At 49.7% G+C, this 20,309-nt stretch overlaps 1 protein-coding gene across 1 annotated transcript; it reads left to right on the top strand.

Annotated features, from left to right (window-relative positions):
- Nucleotides 1-156: 156 nt before the first annotated feature.
- ERO1A (endoplasmic reticulum oxidoreductase 1 alpha) lies at nucleotides 157-19,615 on the top strand. Its single transcript, XM_027724393.2, has 16 exons — nucleotides 157-576; nucleotides 7,820-7,939; nucleotides 8,959-9,042; nucleotides 10,485-10,523; nucleotides 11,473-11,549; nucleotides 11,646-11,719; nucleotides 12,401-12,521; nucleotides 12,902-12,939; nucleotides 13,809-13,820; nucleotides 14,957-14,983; nucleotides 15,164-15,256; nucleotides 16,550-16,796; nucleotides 17,662-17,731; nucleotides 17,844-17,930; nucleotides 18,238-18,371; nucleotides 19,204-19,615. Exons 1-16 carry the CDS (start codon nucleotides 472-474, stop codon nucleotides 19,262-19,264), a joined length of 1,389 nt encoding a protein of 462 aa, XP_027580194.1. The 5' UTR covers nucleotides 157-471; the 3' UTR covers nucleotides 19,265-19,615.
- Nucleotides 19,616-20,309: the final 694 nt, after the last annotated feature.

Raw genomic sequence — 20,309 nt, 5'->3', positions numbered from 1 at the left:
AGGGGTTGCACTGGATGATCCTCGTGGGTCAGCAATTCCAACAACAGAATCAATTCTCCGATTCTGTGATTCTTTAAGGCTATTTATGGCCACTTCATACCGGCATCAGCTCCCCCTCGTAGCTAGTGGTTATTGAGTTAAGACTCTTGTCTTTCTGCCTGACTGCGAGCTCTCAGGCCCTCGGGGCTGTGAGGGCGCGGGGTGAGGAAGGGCCAGCGCGCCGGGAAGCACCAGCGGAGCCGGGAAGCACGTAGGGCTGTGGCAGGAAAGCCGCGTCCCCGTGTCGCCGTGTGGCCGCGGGGCCCGGCGGTGACTCAGCGGGGCCCGGCGGTGACTCAGGGGTGTCCCCGGGGCTCTCCCGCGGCCGCTCCGTGCCGGGCCGCGCGTCGCCGGCGGGGCCGGGCCCGGGGCGGGGCGGTGGCACCGGGGCGGCTCCTGCGGGCCGGGAGCTGCCGGGGCCGGAGCGGCGAGATGGCGGCGGGAGGAGCCGGCGGGATCCCGCTCCTGCTCCTGCTGGTGCTGGTGGTGCCGGGGGTGCTGCCCCAAGGCGCTGCCGAGAGGCGCTGCTTCTGCCAGGTGGGCACTGCCGCGGGCACGGGGTGGGCACCGGGGTGGCGCATGAGGGGAGCGGGAACATCCCGGGGGACGCGGTGTCCCGGCGGGAAGTGCCGGGAGTGGAAGGGATGGGAGGGAGATGGATGCACCACGTGGAGTGTTGTGTCCATGGCACAGGAAGCAAATAGAGCTGTTGGAGCGAGTCCAGAGGAGGGCATGGAGATGCTTGGACGGCTGGAGGACCTTTCCTGTGTGGAAAGATTAAGAGACCTGGGGGTGTTCAGCCTGGAGAAGGCTTCAGGGAGACTTTGGAGACCCTTGCAGTGCCTAAAGGGGCTCCAAGGGAGCTGGAGAGGGACTTGGGACAAGGGCCTGGAGTGACAGGACAAGGAATGGCTTTAAGCTAAAGGACAGTAGATTTGGATTGGATATTAGGAAGAAATTATTGATTGTGAGGGTGGTGAAGCCCTGGCACAGATTGCCCAGAGAAGCTGTGGCTGCCCCATCCCTGGAGGTGTTCAAGGCCAGGTTGGATGGGGCTTGAAGCAACCTGGGCTAGTGGAAGGTTTCCCTGCCCATGGGGCATGAGATGATCTTTAATGTCCCTTCCCACCTAAACCAGTCTGGGATTCTGTGGTTCTCTTTCATACCTTCTTGACTGCATTAATCTCCCTGCTCCCATAAGGAAAGGGAAGTGCTCCAACTTGGAGAGCATTTCTTCCCCAATCACTCAGGTGCCTCTTCTTGGATGTTTCAGGGATGTCTGTTACTCTAATGCCTGGGAGCTGCCTTATCCCCTTTCCTGCAGGTCTGCCTTGCTTTCTGCCTGCTCCACTGTCCAGGAGAGAGCTGTCCAGGCTGCAGCAGGCAGCTGCCACCCTGCCCTGCCATTGTCAGGGCTCTGCTCCTTAAAGCTTTTCCAGGGTTAATTCCCTTTGTTGGTGTGCCAGGGGTGTTACTGCCTGGCCCAGTGCACTTGGTGCAGCTTCTGTTAAGGAACAGTAAGAAGAGAACTGGGTGCAGCTGACCAAGCAGCTGGATTTGGGAAGAGATCACTATGCAGATTCCTCCTGACTTCACCTTGTGCAAGCAAAGTGGCTGCCCCATCCCTGGAAGTGTTCAAGACCAGGTTGGATGAGGCTTGGATCAACCTGGTCTAGTGGAAGCTGTCCCTGCCTATGGCAGGGGGTTGGAATGAGATGGTCTTTGAGGTCCCTTCCAACCTGAACCATTCCGTGATCCTGTGATAAGCAGATTTGCAAGATCAAGGAGTGAAGATGTTACAGTGTCTTCAGTGCTTTTTTTTTTTTGTTGCCTTTTATAAAAGAAAGTTTTTATAAAGCCTGCCCTTTCTGTATTAAAATTCTGGTGCTTAGATATGGGTCAGAAATGGAGAGTCGAAAAAGAAGACGAATGGAATTGTGCAGTTGGCTTTGGCTTTGCCTTCTGGGGTGGCTCTTGACACACTCAGCTTCATGTGGAGATGGTAAATACAAGCTTTGTTGATAAAGAATTGAAAAGCCTGCATTTGGAGCCTGTATCTCTGTAGGGTTTTTGCTTGCAACTTCCTGGTATCAGTGAAGTTTGTCTCCCTAAAGATTGAACGTTGAGTCAGGAACGTGGAATGGGATAAGGAGTCGTAAGCACTAAATGAACTGGCATTCTGGCATGGCAGTGGCTGGCAGGCCCTTTTACTCGGGCAGGAGGAACTGTTGATGTACTTTTTGCACTGTTGGGTTGTTGCAACACACTTGTCCTTTGCGTTGCAGCGTGTGCTTCGGTTTAGCTTTCAGTGCAAGTGTTCAGTTCAAGATTTTTTATTACCTTTAGGAAAGCCTGTTATGTGGGGCAGCGTTTCTTTGTAACCACTGACCCTTTTAAATCACACCGGAGGGCTGCCTCATCTTTTTTGTCAAAAACAATCTGCCGATCATCTTGCGCAGAACTGGTCCGGTGGTTTTTATTTGCCACCAAAGAAAATACAGGGCAAGCCTTAAATGATATGTTTTGCCCCCCTCTGTTTGGATACTTGAAGGCCTGGGTTTAGCTTTTGGTTTCCTCCTGTGAATCATCTCTTGCTGTCTCAAGAGCTTCTCAGATAGGGAAGCCCTGACATGGGGTGACTGGAAGAGCTCTGACTTGTCCATCAGCCCGTGCTGGGGCAGTTGACAAGGGCCACTTCTGGGAACGCTGCTCCAGCGATGTTCCAGGTGCTGACTTCAGCAGGCCGTGATTCTGGAATGGGCGTTGCACTCCTGTCTGTCTGCACCAAGGGCAAAAGCCTCACCTACCTGCCTTTTGTCACTGTTATTTTATCTCACTTACTGGGTTTGCCAACCAGCCCTGAAAGTTTTATTGGAAACATCCATCTGTTGCTAGAAACACTTTGAGTTTCACATGCTGCTTCTGCTTTCCAAGCTCTGATTAACATTCCAATATCTGGGTTCCCTCAAACTTTACAGGCAGCTCATCCCCCCCAGATATTCCTGTTTGCATCACTGCTTTAGTCAGCCATGACTGTCTTCGGTATATTCCTGTTAATTATTGCTCATTTGCTGTTTACAGGCTGATGCAGCTGCGTTAAGGATGTGCTGCAGGTGTTTGGCAGATGGGGATTTTGACAAGGTTTCCGGTCTGGCAGAGTGCTGATTCCCTTTGGGAATGTTTCTGTGGTCAGGACACTGTCATTAGGGGTGAGTCTGGGCATGGAGAGTTTCCTCGCTGGTACCTGAACAGACTTTCAAGCTGCTCTTGCGTTCTTGTTGAATTGGTGTTCGCTCAGCAGCCTTCGGGGCAGGAATTCATTCCTAGCACAGTTCCCAATCTCTGTGGGGTGGCTTCAGAGGGAGCTTCCAGGCCACCAAGTTGATTAGAGGGATGGAGCAGCTCTGCTGTGGGGAAAGGCTGAGAGAACTGGGATTGTTCAGCCTGGAGAAGAGAAGGCTCAGGGGTGACCTGACTGTGGACTTCCAGTACCCGAAGGGAGCTGACAGGAAAGATGGAGAGGGACTATTTACAAGGGCCTGGAGTGACAGGACAAGGGGGAATGGATTCAAACTGACAGAGGGCAGGGTTAGATGGGATATTGGGAATAAATCCTTGGCTGTGAAGGTGGGGAGGCCCTGGCACAGGTTGCCCAGAGACGCTGTGGCTGCCTCTGGATCCCTGGAAGTGTTCCAGGCCAGGACAGTGCTTGGAGCAACCTGGGATAATAGAAGGTGTCCTTGCCCATGGCAAGGGGTTGGAATGAGATGGGATTTAAGGTCCCTTCCAACCTGAACTATTCTGGGATTCTATGACAGCACTTCATCCTCCGTGGTTTAACCTCATCCTGAGGCTTCCATGTGACATTTGCTTCTGTGTGAGTTGCGGAAACCCCAGTCCTTGTTTTCTGGGCAAAATACAGGGGAGAAAGCACTTGGAATGGCATATACTGCTTCCAGGCCAGGTGCTGGGCATGACTGTCCTCACCTGGCTGCCAGCTACTTGCTCCAAGTGGCCTGGTAAGGATGAGAGGGAGGCCTGGCTGGACTGAACGCTGCAGGGAGAGCCAAAAATCAGTTCATAGAATCATAGAATATCCTGAGTTGGAAGGACTCACAAGGATCATTGAAATCCAATTCCTTTGAGCAGGGCAACTGCAAGGAAGTTTCTGAGGGAGCAGGGAAAGCATCTGCTCGCCATCAGCCCGGGACTGGTGTGGCTTGTCCAGAAGAGCAGGCACTGCCAGGGAAGTTGGTACAGGCTAAACCCAACTCCTCAGCCCCTGTGGCATTCCTTTCCCTGTGCCCTGTTGTAGCTGCCAGTGGGAGATGCAGGGAAGAGTTTGCCTTCTTTCCTGCCCAGCTGTGGTGTGAGAGTGAGAAGAAAGCCCTGAATCCAGCCCAGAAACATCCAGGGAATGTTTCTGTGACGCTCGGGGGAGCAGGAAGAGGTGGGAAGAGCAGAATCACAGAAGCCCGGGATGGAGGCAAAGGGAGACGAAGCGCGGGCCAAACCCAAGGATTGCGCAGAGCCCACGTGTGTTGGTGTTCCCACCTGTGTTACGCACACGAGGTGGGTCCGTCGGCGCTCCGGGGTCGGGATCGGCTGTTCCGCAGCTCCAGCCACACACCTTCCTCGGAGCTTACTCAGCACCGCGTCTGTCCCGGCGGCTCCGTTGCATCTCTTCCCGGTGGGAAAACCCAGCCCTGCCCGTCAGCCTCGCGCCAGGATCTCACACCCAGCCAAACCCACGGCCGGGGTGATTCACCCACGGCAGCAAGCTCTCGGCACATGTTTGGGGCTGGATCAATTCGTGTTTTATCTTAGCCCTTCTAATTACTTACCTGTTCTAATTACTCTGCAGGCTGGAGATGTAGGTAAATATTTCTTTTGGAGGGCGGGGAGAGGTGTTTTAAGGCACCACACGTTGTAGGGCATGTTTGACGTGTGTTGTAGCTCAGCTACTCTGGCAGCAGGATTTGAAGTCCAAACCAAGTGAGTTTGGCAGAAAAATGGAGTCTGGGATGGAAGGTGGTCATGGAGCAAGAAGGGACTTCTGGGATGAAGCCCATACCTTGCCAAGTGGTCTCCCCTGTGTCCTAAAGCAGGTCTGTGCTGTTTGGTACTGGCATCACTGGGGCTTTCATCTGGGCTCTGAGGAGCTTTGGCTCTTGATGTTCTTGGTTCTGTCCTCCCGTTCCTTTGGCTGTGAATTTTGGTGGGTTGGGCACACACACAGCCTGGGGAAATTGCCCATTTCTGCACAGCCTGACTGAAATCCTTGGAGGAAGGAGTTTTCCTTAGGATGGAGTTTCCCCAGCACTTCCACAGAAGCACAGAGTCACTGAGGTCGGAAAAGACCTCCAAGATCGTCGAGTCCAACCTGTAACCCATCTCCACCTTGTCCCCCAGCCCAGAGCACTGAGTGCCACGGCAGGTTGTTCCTTGGACACCTCCACCATCTCACATTCCAATAGCTGACAACCCTTTCCATGAAGAAATTCTTCCTGAGAAGATTTTGCCCATTGCCCCCACGGGTGTGTTCATGGTGCCACTGGGGCAGATCATCCCACCAGTGCTTCAGTAAACCAAGGAGTGGATCTTTGGAGATCTCCAAAGCATGACCCCCCATCTAGTCCTAACTATTTTGGGGTCAGCTGCAGTCCTTCACCGTGGATTATTTTCAGGATGAGGATGGTTCTGGCTTGAATTGGTCACTGGGCTGAGCAAAGACAGGCCCAGATGGTGCTTCAGTTGGGGGCTTGGCGGCCTCTCCGATGCTCTTACAGGGACGTCATTCCCGTGGAGGGAATGTTTGCTGAGCGTGGATACGGAGAGCAGCTGAAGATTATCCACAAATCTTTTTGTAGGCCACTTTTAGACCCAGCCTATGAGCTGCCTGCCTCAAAGGATGCCAAGTTTCCAGGAAATAAAAATGTGGTTGGTTGGTGGTTTGTTGAGGTCTGTTGTTTTGATGTGTTCCTTCTATATATATATACACTTTAGAAACAGCTTTAAATTGGGTAACTGGATTAGCAAATTGCTACTGTTTTTATTTTTACAGGGGTGATTCAGCCTAGTGGAAAGCTTAAATTGCTGTTAACCTTCATTAACATGCAAAATGCAGGACAGAATTCAATAAATGTGTGAGGGTGACGCACTGGGCTTCAATGTAAACACTCCAAATATGAGAAAGCCTCCAAATGATCCCTTGGCAAAACTGACCTGTTCCAGTGGAGTAGGGAATTCTGGCTATTTTTTTCCCCCACCTCCCCGTTTCATGTGACTCTGTGCTCCATTTCTGCCTTGCTTCTCACAGCTTCATTTCCACGGTGGTAATTCTAATGGTTTTATTTGAGTTGCTGTGGAGCTCTTGGTGAATTATGAGGAGCAGCTGAGGGAGCTGGGGGGACTCAGCCTGGAGAAAAGGAGGCTCAGGAAGGACCTTCTGGCTCTGCAACTCCCTGACATGAGGGGGGAGCCGGGGAGAGGTTGGGCTCTGCTCCCAGGGAACAAGAGGCAGGACAAAGGGATATGGCCTCAAGTTGCACCAGGGGAGGTTTAGGTTGGCTATTAGGGAAAATGTCTTCATGGAAAGGGTTGTCCAGCCCTGGCACAGCTGCCCAGGGCAGGGGTGGATTCACCATCCCTGGAGAGATTTAGAAGCTGTGTGGATGTGGCACTTGGGGACATGGGTCAGTGGTGGCCTTGGCAGTGCTGGGGAACAGTTGGACTTGATCTTTGATGGCTTTTCCAATCTTAATGATTCTGTGTTGTGCAACTTTGTCATCAGGCAGTGACCAACGTGTCAGGAAGCACAGCTGAATTTGTGCTACTTTTCAGTTTCTTTTTTTTTTTTTTTTTACTCTAGGGCTTGCACAAACCCTGTTGAGTTGTTCAGGATGATGCAAGAAGGATTGGCTTTCTCCATCAGATTTAGAACAGGTGTTTTCCTGCTAAATGGCTCTCTGAGGTCACAGGGGGACTGTTGCAGTTAATTACAGAATCCCAGAATGGTTTGGGTTGGAAGGGACCTTAAAGCCCATCTCATTCCGACTTCTGCCATAGGCATCTTCCACTATCCCAGGTTGCTCCAAGCCCCATCCAACCTGGCCTTGGACACTTCCAGGGATCCAGGGGCAGCCACAGCTTCTCTGGGCAACCTGTGCCAGGGCCTCCCCACCCTCACAGTCAAGGATTTCTTCCCAATATCCCATCTAACCCTTCCCTCTGTCAATGTGAATCCATTCCCCCTTGTCCTGTCACTCCAGGCCCTTCTAAACAATCTCTCTCCCATCTTTCTTGTGGGTTCCCTTCAGGTACTGGAAGTCCACAATTAGGTCACCCTGACAGGTTGAACATTCCCAGTTCTCCCAGCCTTTCCTCATAGGAGAGCTGCTCCATCCCTCTAATCAGCTTGGTTCTGATTAAGTCAAATCAGTGGCTGCAGCACAGCTGATGATCCACAAGGACTTTCTTTGAGGCCTCTCAGTGGTGTCATTGTTGCCCAACTGGTCCCTTATGCAAACACCAGCTCCCACCTGCCTATTATCCTACAGGAGCAACCTCCTGAGGCTGATCCAGAGTGGAACCTGAGCTGGCACTCCGTGGCCCACAGCTCTTACAGCTGCCATGTCCATTCTGGTTAAACTTAGTTGACTCGCTGGTAAAAGGAAAGAAAACTATGAATCGTTTTATTGTCTGCAGTGTTAAAAATAAATAAATAATGGCCAAGTTGTTCATGTTTGATTGTTTACTTTACTGTATTTTTGTCCCCCAGGTTACTGGTTATTTAGATGACTGCACCTGTGATGTAGAAACCATCGATGCCTTCAACAACTACAAACTTTTCCCTAGACTCAATCAACTCCTGGAAAGCGACTATTTTAGATACTACAAGGTAATTTTCTTATACAAGAATTGTATTTATGTGTGTGCTGCAGTCTTTTTTCTTTTTTTTTTTTTTTAATCCGCCTTGAACTTATTGCTGATCTTTTTAGAAATCAGGTACTTACATTTTAACCCTGATCTTTTAAGGTTACAGTCAGTAAGTTGGACCCTTCTGTTATGAGAAGAATCTTAAGATGCCTGTAAGATGCATGATTTTAAAGATATTTTCTTATGCATTTTTCCCTCTTAAGAACTTATCCAGCAGACCAATGAAATGACTTCTTTTGGTGAGCTGTTACTTAAAAATGTTGATGACTGGAGATCCATAATAAGAGGATTCCCAGTGTCACCCCATTGACATGGAAAACCTGGGTTAGTTCCCAGGCATTCGAGTTCGCTGATGGAAGTCAGTGTCCTTTTCCCTCCCTGTGTTGGGATTTGTAACAGAAACACTACGATTGATCTGAATAAAACATAGAACCATGGAATCCTGGAATGGTTTAGGTTGGAAGGGACTTTAAAGCTCATTTCATTCCAACCCCCTGCCATGGGCAGGCACACCTTGCACCACACCAGGTTGCTCCAACCTGGCCTTGAACGCTTCCAGGGATCCAGAGGCAGCCACAGCTTCTCTGGGCAACCTGTGCCAGGGCCTCCCCACCCTCACAGCTGGGAATTTCTCCCGAATATCCCACCTAACCCTGCCCTCTGGCAGTGGGAAGCCACTGCCCCATGTCCTGTCACTCCAGGCCCTTGTCCAAAGTCCCTCTCCAGCTCTCTTGGAGTCCCTTTAGGCACTGGAAAGGGGCTCTAAGTTTTCCCTGGAAGCCTCCCTTTCTCCAGGTGAACACCCCCAGCTCTCCCAGCCCATCCCAGAGCAGAGGGGCTCCAGCCCTCAGAGCATTTTGGAATGGTGGAAATGCCTGTGTGGGAAAGCACACTGGGCATCTGTGTTGGAAAACTGTGGAGTGGAAGGTTGGCTTGGTTGCCTGGAGGAGATGTGGAATAGGATTGATATGTCATTTGCAGGTAAACCTGAAGAAACCTTGTCCTTTCTGGGATGACAACAGTCACTGTGGAATGAGAGATTGTGCTGTCCAGCCCTGCCCCTCTGTAAGTACCAAATACATTCTTTTACATCCATTTTTATCTTTTTTTTTTTTTTTTTAAGACCAAAAGGGAGCAGCAGATAAGTGACTTAATCTTGTTATCACAATTATAGCAAAATTAGGGCTCTGATGGAGCTTTCCTGGGTGCAGCAATACTGATCTCCATCAGAAAGGCAAAAATATTAAATTCTGGAAATTTCAAGACAGGTTGGGCTCATAATAGTTGACACTAAACTTCTCCTCTTTTAGTTTTTCCTTAAGTAAGATGGTCTGGGGGCAAACCCACTGTTGTTTTTGTGTTCATTGCCAGGATTTCACCCTGTTGGCCCATGAGCTGCTCTGGGATTTAGTTTTGGCTTTCCAGCCCTTTCCAACCCTCTCTTTTTAGTGAAATCGCTCTTTGAGAGTCCTCTGGTTCCCAGTACAATCTTCTCCCTGTAGCCTGGCTAAAAGGGTTTTGTTCCCTGAGCTAAAAGAAAACATCTTGACTGCAGGTGTCTTCCCAAAAAGAAGGGGATGAGAAGGTGGGGGAATCCCAGCTTGGTGGCTGGTTGATAGAGGTGGTGAAATGCCCCCAGCCAAGGGGTTGGCAGCCAGCACAGACTGTCTTGCCCCCTCATTCTTGAGTCCTAAAATGGAATGATGATTTCCCCCCCCCCTTCAAAATAACCCTAGATGTTCTTTAAATACCTTTTTGTTCTTCTTTAAAAAAAAATCTATTTTTGGTAATGATTATGACCAGTATGGTGGAGTTATGTTACAATTAGCTATTAGCTAGAAGTTGTTCTTATTTTAAGAACTGACTGTCACTGCTGCTCTTAATTATTTGCATTTGGGTCCGTTTCATTCCAAAAGCAACAAAAATAACTCTTATTGCCTAATTTTTCTCTTCCTGTGCTCCTGGCCATCACAGTATTATCTCCTGCGTCATAAGAGTGGTTTTATTGCCTTCCTACTCATGGAGGAAATGGAAGTTGAGGGGAATTTAGGGCCTGGTTGTGTGGGGCTGGTAGGGCTGACATTCCATGTTGGAGTGGTAAGAGGGACGTTTTGGAATGACGTGTGTCAGGGGCTGGTGGATGCAATGTCTGAGGAGGCACCTGGGCTCCTGCCAGGAAGGTGGTGCCAGACATCAGCTGATCAGAGGCAATTCCAACTCCCCTGGAGTTTATATTGGCTTTCCCAACCTTGCACTTGGATAAGCAAAGCAGAATCTGATGTGTAGCAGCCTTTGGGGAAGAGGGATCTTGGAAAAAATCAAAATAAACCCCTAAGAATGTTGCTTCACCTTAGTCTGGGGAGGGGTGAGGAGCTGGACATGTGGTGAGCTGGGCTTACACCTTCTCACTCCTAGAAACTGTGGTCACCTTCCTAATCTTCCCCAAAGATGAGGCTGAAGGGCCTTGTGAGCCCCACACGTGGCACATGCTCTGTTTTGTCTTTCAGGATGAAGTCCCTGATGGAATCAGATCCGGAAGTTACAAGGTAGGTCTGTCTCTGGGCATAAAGTGATGCAGCTTGTAGGTCCAGTTCTGTGCCATGGAATTGGTAAGGCTGGAAAAGACCTTTGAGATCACCAAGTCCAACCATCAACCCACCACCACCATTGTCCACCCTTAAACCATGTCCCCAAGTGCCACATCCACATGTTTTTTGAACACTTCTAGGGATGGTGACTCTACTACTGCCCTGAGCAGCCTGTTCCAGTGATGGACAACCATTTCCATGAAGAAATTTTCCCAATATCCAATCTAAACCTCCCCTGGTTCAGCTTGAGGCCGTTTCCTCTCATCCTGCCCCTTGTTCCCTGGGAGCAGAGCCCGACTCCCACCCAGTTCCCCCCTTGTGTCAGGGAGTTGCAGAGCCAGAAGGTCCCCCCTGAGCCTCCTTTCCTCCAGGCTGAGCCCCCCCAGCTCCCTCAGCTGCTCCTGCTGCTCCAGCCCCTTCCCCAGCTCTGTTCCCTTCCCTGGACACGCTCCAGCCCCTCAATGTCTTTCTTGTTGTGAGGGGCCCAAAACTGATCCAGGATTTGTGGTGCCTCACCAGTGCCCGGAACTGGGTTTGGGAAGGGTCAGTGTTTGTCAGGATGCTCTTTGGCTGGACTTTTACCCTCTTCAAGTGTTTGGGGTGCTATAGAGACTCTGAGGTGGCTGTCCTGGAGTCAGGTATTCCTGACATCTCTCCAAGGGCACGTGTCACCACAAAATGCTCCTGTGGCAGTGCCAGAGGCTGCCCTGAGTCCCTGCAAGACTCATCACCGTTGCATCTGGATATCTGCAGACATCCCATGGAAAAACAGGGTGGGGTGAATCATAAAAGTGTTCCTGGTGCTTAACCTGTTTAGTGCATTAAAGGCAGAATTATAACAGCAAAAAGAAAAAATAATTCCTTTTTAATCCTCATCCCTCCCCACCCCTTTTTCTTTCCGACCCAGTATTCGGAAGAAGCCAATAACCGCGATGGGGAGTGTGAGGAAGCCGAGAGACTCGGAGCCGTCGATGACTCTTTGAGGTTTGACTTCTTCTTCCACAATCCTTCCTTGTCCTTGAAGGGACACCTGGGATCAGTGCTCTCCCTGATGGTCTTTTTCCACCTGTTTTTTTGCAGCACAGAGACCCGGGAGGCAGTGCTCCAGTGGACACGGCACGATGACTCCTCGGAGAGCTTCTGTGAGGCTGATGGTATGGGGACATGCTAGAGCTGGAAAGTCTTGGGATGGGGTTTTAAGCACTTCTGCAGAAGTCAGAATCATGGAATTGTATGGTGTCCATTGGAAGGGACCTTAAAGCCCAGCTCATTCACCCCCTGCTGTGGGCAGGGACACTAGGTCAGGTTGCTCCAAGCCCCATCCAACCTGGCCTTAGACACTTCCAGGGATCCAGGGGCAGCCACAGCTTCTCTGAGCAACCTGTGCCAGGGCATCATCACCCTCACAGGGAAGAATTCCTTCCCAATATCCCATCTAACCCTTCCCTCTATCAGTTTGAAGCCATTCTCTCTTGTCCCATCCCTACAGCTCCTGATGCAGAGCCCCTCTCCAGCTTCCTTGTAGCCCCCTTCATATCCTGGAATGCTGCTCTGAGATCTCCAACACAATCTTCTCCAGGCTAAACAGCCCCAACTTCCAGGCCAATGTGTGGTATTCCAACAAGCCTGGAGCATAAATAACATTTCTGCTCTTTTCCACCCCCCATTTCCCTTAGTATTTTAAAAGCAATATGCGAATATTCCTGATAAAGCTTCATTAGTGCTCAGGGCCTTGTGTTTGGCAAGTTAGAGAAGAGGTGGCTGGATCAGCCTTGGAAAAATGTCATTTTCCCTTCAGAAGTTCCTTGTCACTGACCCAGCACTGCCCTTCACAGACATCTACTCTCCTGATGCCGAGTATGTGGATTTACTCCTGAACCCGGAACGCTACACGGGCTACAAGGGGCCGGACGCCTGGAAAATCTGGAACAGCATTTATGAGGAAAACTGCTTCAAGTAGGTGCTTTGGGAGACAAGTTCCACGAGCCTGATTCCTGCAGAGGGGGCAGGAATTAATCCCCATCCTCCTGTGCCTGTGCAGGGAGGGCTGTCAGTGCTCGTGTGGCCTGAGTGCCTCATGTTGCACCATGTTTTCCTGCCTGGTTTTTTTTCTAAAAAAAAAAAGAAGAAAACCCCACCAAAAAACCCCCACAGAAATTCACATTTTGCTCTTTTCCTTTCCCTGCCTTAGCAAAGCTAAAGCACAGAAAGGGTTTTTTAGATCCCCTCAGGCTGTTTGACTGCAGAAGTAGCTACTTCTGCTCTGTGTCTGCGCAGCAAGGGGACAGCAACTTATTTACATGTCTTATTTAAATGATATCTTTTCCCCCTCTTAGGCCTCAGAATGTAAAAAGACCTTTGGCATCTGGTAGAGGTGAGTCACTTATTTATCTCGCTAAGTGGGTTAGTAGTGAACTGATCCCAGCTCCAGGAGCAGCAAATGCCCTCTGAGCTGCTTCTCTTACTGGATGAGAAATATTTTGTAGCTCTTGGTTAAGTGTAGAGTTTTATGGCACCTGGAAGTGGTTTTTTCTAGCATCCATCATGGAGAAAGTGTATCTGACCCCCCACTCCTGGAAGAAATGTGAGTTTTGGAGGGACAAAGAAGCAGGGCTGGCCCCTGAGCTCTCCCTGGTTTCTGTACTTGGCAATGCCAAACCATCTGTGACGGACTGAGATGAGAACCTGGCTGGGATCCTCCATGGAAACCACCCAGGAAGAGAAGCTCTGCCCTAGACCCAAGGCTGGACAGTGTAATTGGAAGTAGGGAAGGGGTTTGGAAGCATGAGAATATCATCAACCTCACTCCTCATCCGTGTGACCTGAACACCTCCAGCAGTACCCTCTACCATGATCCCTTTATTTTTCCCCAAACCATGGAGGTGCTTTTCCCCCTCCTTTGACCCTGGTGCAAAGGATTGGCTCTTCAGGAGCAAGACTGCTGAAGGAAGTGTGCAATGTCCTTGGAAATATCAGGTTTTACTTCCTTTGCAAATATTGATCCCTCCTGCACTGCTCAGGTTACTCAGCACTGTTGCTCATCCAGTATCTTCACTGCTGCACTTGGAGTTTTCTGTGTTCAGAACATTCCTAAACCTCCCTGGAGAGGCTCCTTCTCTTGTCAGAGCAGATTAAAAGAGCAGAGCTTGTGCTTTGGAGTTTAATTTTGGTCATGTTTAATTTTTTTATCCTCTTTTTCTCTCTCTCTGTCTCTCTCCACCACTTGTGCTTTTTTTCCACCAGGAGACGATGGAGGTGAGTGGCCCTGTTTGCTTTTACTGATAACAGAAACAGATGTGTCTCTCTTGTGCTCTCCTGAGCTGTGCCATTAGATACTGCAAAAACATTAGTCAGGCAAACCAGAAATTGGAGAGTTATAGAATCATGGAAAATCCTGAGTGGGATCACAAGGATCATCCAGTCCAACTCCTGGCCCTGCACAGGACACCCCAACAATCCCACCCTGTCCCTCAGAGCGTTGTCCAAAAGCTCCTGGAGCTCTGGCAGCCTTGGGGCCGTGCCCACTGCCCTGGGGATCCTGTTCAGTGGCCAACCACCCTCTGGGGGAAGAACCTTTTCCTGAGATCCAACCTAAACCTCCCCTGACACAGCTCCAGCCTTTCCCTGGGGTCCTGTCACTGGTGACAGAGAGAAGAGGACTGGAACAGTTCCCTCTGAGCTCCCTGTCCCAGCCCATCCTCATGGGAAGGTCTTAAAAAGTCCACCAGCAGCGTTTTAAGAGCAGAAGTCCTGTTTGATGTCAGTCACTGAAGTGTGGGAAGCCTTCAGGAACGGGATTGGTGCCGTGGGGTTTTTTTCAGTGCTTATTGCTGAGAAAGCTTGGAGAAGACTCATAATCCCAACAGCCCGGGCCAGCTGACAGGAGCTGGGTGCCCAACTCCCTTAGGCTGTTCCCTGGAGCTCTCCATGCTACACAGCATCTTTTTGTCTCCAAATCATCCTCAAATCATTTTATGCTCCCCAGATTACTTCCAAATATGTAGCAGAAACCCTGACTTGTGTGATTGTACACACTTGGTTGCACTCCATGGTGTTTTTGGTTGTTTGGTTTGTTTGTTTTACAAAAATATCCCTCTCCCCACTCTGCCCTGAAGAGGAAAGCAATCCATGATCCTTATTTTTCCCAACTGTTCTGCCCCCCCAGCCCCTGGGGAAAGCCCACGTGCTGTGTTGAGCTGCTGCCACGCCATGTTAGAGAGGCAGCACTCAGAAGGGTGGGCAGGAAAACCATTTTCATGCTCTTTTAATGCTCCTTTCCCTGTTTCTGCCAACTGGAGTGGGCAGAGGTCCTCTGGGAGCGGCCTTGGAGGTGGTGTCAGGGCATCAGGGCTGTACCCTCAGACTGATGTGTGTTTTCCTTTCTCTTCCAGGGCACACGTTTTACAAGTGGCTGAAAGGTAATCTTGGGTCTAAACTTGGTTGGTCTTCCTGGGATGGACACAAACTGGCCAGGGAGTGGTGGTGGGGGGGGGTTGATGGCCACACTCAGTGAGATTAAATTCCTACCTCACAGCCCGGAGGAGAAAATCCAGCAGATGCTTTCAGTGTCTTAAAGGGCTCTTTTCATCTCCTTGCAGGTGTCTGTGTGGAGAAACGAGCTTTCTACAGGCTCATCTCTGGTCTCCACGCCAGCATCAACATCCACCTCAGTGCCAGGTACCTCCTACAAGGTAAATGCACCTTCCTGCCCCAGCCCTCCTGCCTCAATCCCAAATGGACGCTTCCATGGCTCCACTAAGTGCTGTTAGGAGCCCGTTCCAGCAGGATTTGGGCCTCCTGTGCTCTTCTCTTCCCTCCCTCAGCACCCAGGTTGTGTAGCAGGATTAGGAATGCAGTTGCCACATGCCTTCAGGTCTGGGCTGTGCTCTGTACCAAGACTTCCAGCACATATTCCTTCTGTTCTTGCTCCAAGGTTGCTTTGGAGTGGGTTTCTAACTGTGCATCCAGGCTGTCCCTTCCTAGTCTGGTTTTACGGTGGCCAGTTCAGCAATAACCTCACCTGGGCTGTGAAATGCTTGGCTGGGCTTTCCCAAGACCCTTGATCCACTTCCACCTGCCATTTCCATTTCCTTTCCGTGCTTTGGTCCATAAGTAGCTACCTGAGGAATCCAAATCTCAGCCCTGGGGTTGAAAATCAAGGTGATAGCTGTTGGAATTTTGGGTAAGTCACTTAGATTTAAGTAAATAATTACACTTAAGTCTCTGCAGCCCACAGAGGCCTCACCTTGATGTGAGTTAGACCACGCTGGAGTTGGGAAATGGAATAACAGGGAAACATCAAAGAGATGAACTGGGATTATGACATCAGCTTGATAAGACTATTACATCTTCCACTACATACTTTGTATAATCTTAAGTAGACAATAGGATGAACAACAGAAATATCCTTTGTGGGCTTGATAGTGGAAAATAGAGGCCAGTCTCCTCTGATCCTTGGATGCTTCTCTTCTCTTGCTTTTCCATATCATCAGGAATTCTCTTAAGGTTTCCCTGATCATTAGGAAGACTCAGGAACCTCCTGAGAAAGGTCTGCAGGAGCTCTGTGTTTGTTGGGGTTTGAACCGGGTTGAAGTTATGCCTCTCCTGAAAAATGTTCAGGAAGAATTTCTTCATGGAAAGGGTTGTCAGGCATTGGAATGGGCTGCCCAGGGAAGTGGTGGAGTCACCATCCCTTGAGGTGTTCAGGGAAAGACTGGATGTGACACTCAGTGCTCTGGTCTGGGTGACAAGGTGGTGTTTGGTCAAAATTTGGACTCAATAATCTCAGAGGTCACCTAAATGAATGATTAAGCTTTGTACCATTTATGAATGAATTTGGGTCAGTGAAAGGGTTGTGACTCAGGAAAACTTGGATCTCCCTGGCTGGAATCACGTTTCACCATTGAGCTTGTGCACGTGGGAGGAGTTGAACCAGAACTAAACCCACCCACCTCATGTCTTTGGGGTTTCCTTTTCTCCCTCAGATACGTGGTCAGAGAAGAGATGGGGCCCCAACGTCACCGAGTTCCAGCAGAGGTTTGATGAAGTTCTCACCAGAGGGGAAGGTCCCAGAAGGCTCAAGAACCTCTATTTTCTCTACCTGATCGAGCTGAGGGCCCTCTCCAAAGTGCTGCCCTTCTTTGAGCGCCCGGGGTTCCGGCTGTACACGGGGAATGAAAGCCAGGATGTGGAAATGAAAGACCTGTTGCTGGAAATTCTCCACCTGGCCAAGTAATTACACTTGGGACCTGGGGACAGTGGCTCTGGAAACCCTGGGATGTCTGAGTGTGATTGTCACATAAAGCTCCTAGAAAAGCAGGTTTTGGGTTCCTTCCTGGAGTGATTTGTGCAGTGGGATCATAGAATCATGGAATGGTTTGGGTTGGAAGGGACCTTTTAAAGGTCATCTAAGTCCAACCTCCCTGTAAGGAGCAGGGACATTGTACCAGTAGTGTAGTTTTGGTGGGAGAACATTAATATCTGTATGCAAATAGCAAGATTTGGGTGATTAGTCCTACAGTTTAATTGGTCCCAGGGTTTAATAGTCTTGGGTGCATTTTGGATTGAGCAGAATTGAATTTAATCACTGCCTATGTGCCAGACCTAAAATTGGCCACCTGTGTGACTCATCTGTGGGATACCAGTCCTGGCTTTTTGACTACAAAAACATCCTAAATGTGTTGGTAACAGAGGTTTGGGCTATTGGATGGAATTTGGAGTAAGAGGAATGGGAGATACCAGAACCAGGCAGAAATGGGGTGTCTCCTGTTGTGATCAATGTTTGAATTTATCTGGTCATGCTCCTGTGCTTGTGTCTGTTGGAAAACAGGCTGAAATTGCTTCAAAACCATTGAGCAATTGCTGGAAATGTCTCCAAGGTGAGATGCCAGCTCAGATTGAAAGAGGTAGTAGAATCCCAGGATGGTTTGGGTTGGAAGGGACCTCGAAGATCATCTCGTTCCAACCCCCTTTGGGGTTGGGTCCAAGATTAGAATGTCCAGTGGCTCACAGCTCTGTTTTATCCACACACCTGACCAGGACTTCAGCCATCCAAACATTCTGGGGAGAAATAAAACTCTCTTTCATTCCCTCCCAGGTCTTTCCCGCTGCATTTCGATGAAAACTCCTTCTTTGCGGGGAACAAAAAGGAAGCTGCTAAACTAAAGGTAATTGCTGCTTTCAGGAAGCTTTTCCCCTAACTCTGAAGTCCAGGATTAATTGGGATTAATGCAGGGATTAGGGCATAACCATGATCAACGTGGATGTCTTTTCCCCCAGGAGGAATTTAGGCTGCACTTCAAGAATATTTCCAAGATCATGGACTGTGTTGGCTGCTTCAAATGTCGGCTGTGGGGGAAGTTGCAGGTAAGATCTGTCACCAGCGTGTCTGGAAGCTCCTGGTGATGGGACTCATGTGTGGAGGTGGTTCTTGGATACCCAGATACAGCTCAGGGCTGCTTGATTCCTTACCTGTCCAGCTGCCTGTGGCCTTTGCAGCTGGAAACTGGGATAACCTGCCACTCCCCAGGAGAGGGGAGGGGGTGCAGAGCCTCTGGGTTGAGTAAAATCCTCTTACCCTGTTAAGATGATGTTGCAGAGATGGAGAACTAAACTTGAATCAGGCCCTGGGTGTCTCCCTGCTGTTAAATGATCCTGTTTGATCCCTGCACAGACACAGGGCTTGGGAACAGCCCTGAAGATCCTCTTCTCTGAGAACCTCATTGAAAAGATGCCTGAGAGCGGCCCTTCCTATGGATTCCAGCTGACCAGACAGGAAATTGTGGCCTTATTTAATGCCTTTGGAAGGTGAGTTTGAGGCTTTTCCCTCTACTTTTACACAGACTGCAGTGTTACATCCCATTTCAGCTCTAACAGTCAGTTCTTCTCAGCAATTTTGGGGGTGACTCTTGCTTTTATCATGCTGTCTCAGATACCAGATGTTGTTCATATGGACTGCAGCAGTTGGAAAAATTTCAAACAACTTTATACTCTATTTTTCTGTGAGGAATTCAAGGAAGCATTTGTGTTAAGATACAAAGAATTTGGTGATTTTTTAAGGAACTGTGTGACTGTCCTCAGAGCACGTCGTCCCAGACAAGGGCTGCTCTCCTCAGAGCTCTCCTTCCACCAGTTCATTCCCAGATCCATTTGCCATGACTGCATTTAACAGGAATCCATCAGTCCAGCCCCTGTGGAGAGCTGGATGAGGAGTTTTTGGCAGAAAAGGAGGATAACGAGGCCTTTACGAGGGGATTTCAGGATGCTCTGGTTGTACATTAGCACTTTGTGGTGTTGACAGACCTGGAGTTTCTGGCAAACAATATTGCCAGGAGAATCCAGGACCTGCCTGTGCAGCTTGGAATATTCCAGTCTGTTTCTTGACCTGTCCTTAATGTGCTTGATCACTGCTGTAACATCCTGTTCCACTGGGATTCCCAGTGTTTGCTTTAAAAAGCGGCTGTGAAATTAGTGAAGGGCCTGGTTGGAACCAGAACCTAATTTAGCTGGAATTCTAAATTCTCTCTTCCCGAGAAGCTGCTTGAAGCCTTGCTTGTTGCAGCCCCTTTCTCTCAGATATTAAATAATTCATCATGTGAATGTTGCTGTAACGTTTCCCTTTTGCTTTCTTTGCACACAGGGTTTCAACCAGCGTGAAAGAACTGGAAAACTTCAGGAATATCTTGCAAAACATGCGGTGAATTCCACGGAGAGAGAGAGAGACTTATGGACAAACACCATTGTTGCATCACACTCCAACTTACACCATGAAAACCACTTGCTGGGCCTCCTGTTCCCAGCTGATTGTCTGTAACCTGCTGATGAGGGATTTTGTACAAGGGGAAAAAAAAAAAAAAAGCTATTTTTTTTTTTTTTTTGTATAAAAGTTGGGGACCGTCTGTAAATTGTATTTTATATATTGGAAGATCATTTGGAATAACTCCTCGAAATGTTGCTGTGCTATTTGGATGGATCAGACCCATATTGCTTTGCTTTCAGAAGCTGGAGGCGGGGCAAGAACCGTGCCATTGAATAAATTTGGGGGGAAATTCCTTGTCTGCTCCGTGATTCCAACCAGCCCCTCGCTTCCAGTGTGTCCACACTAACTTCCTGCTGCATAAAAAAAAAAAAAATCACTTCAAGGGATTGTAGGAGCTGCTGGTGTCCCAAGGTGACTTCCTTTTCCTGATGGTCCTTGCTGCCCCCACTGAAGGCTTGGGAAGATGAACCAAGAAGGATCACCCTGGAGGAACCCCACTAATGGCTTTCGGCACCTGGAGGCTCCCCCTCCTCGTTCAGGAAAAGGAGAGCCCACCATCAGCTGTATCCAACAGTCCACGGGGCAGCAGCTGCTGCCAGGACCCCAGTTCCTGGCCTTCTTGCCCCTCCCAGCTTGTGCAAGTGGGTTTGGCCTCTTTTGGGATCTGCTCCCTGGGGGATGGTATCCGGGCAGGGCTAAAACGGGAAAGGACGTGCCCGCCCTGGGGCTGCTGCTCCTCGGAGATGGCACAGAATGAGGCACAGGGAATTCTGCTGCTCCAAGGACAAGCAGTGGGACAGGGCTGCTGGGACAGGGCAGAGGGTCCCTCCTGGGGAGGGCACAGCCCTTGGATCCCCTGCAGCCATAAGGGGTGACTCCCTGTTCCTGCTTCCAGCTGGGTCCCACAGGGATGGAGCCAGCCCAGATTACACCATCCAGTGCTGCAACAGGGGCAAAGGACAGGCTTGGAGGGGGGGGCAGTGCTG

Source organism: Pipra filicauda, unplaced genomic scaffold, assembly GCF_003945595.2.
Source record: "Pipra filicauda isolate LSUMZ 115617 unplaced genomic scaffold, ASM394559v2 scaffold235_size1210477_pilon, whole genome shotgun sequence".
NCBI lineage: Eukaryota > Metazoa > Chordata > Aves > Passeriformes > Pipridae > Pipra > Pipra filicauda.
Note: the sequence above shows the minus strand (reverse complement) of the source record. Positions and strands in the feature narration are given on the sequence as shown.

Bases quoted from the DNA above. Each gene is read 5' to 3' on its own strand.
- ERO1A (XM_027724393.2), top strand. From the start codon at position 472: ATGGCGGCGGGAGGAGCCGGCGGGATCCCGCTCCTGCTCCTGCTGGTG. The intron at 12,522-12,901 runs GTAGGTGCTTTG...TCCCCCTCTTAG, and splicing joins TATGAGGAAAACTGCTTCAA to GCCTCAGAATGTAAAAAGAC. The intron at 15,257-16,549 runs GTAAATGCACCT...TTTCTCCCTCAG, and splicing joins TGCCAGGTACCTCCTACAAG to ATACGTGGTCAGAGAAGAGA.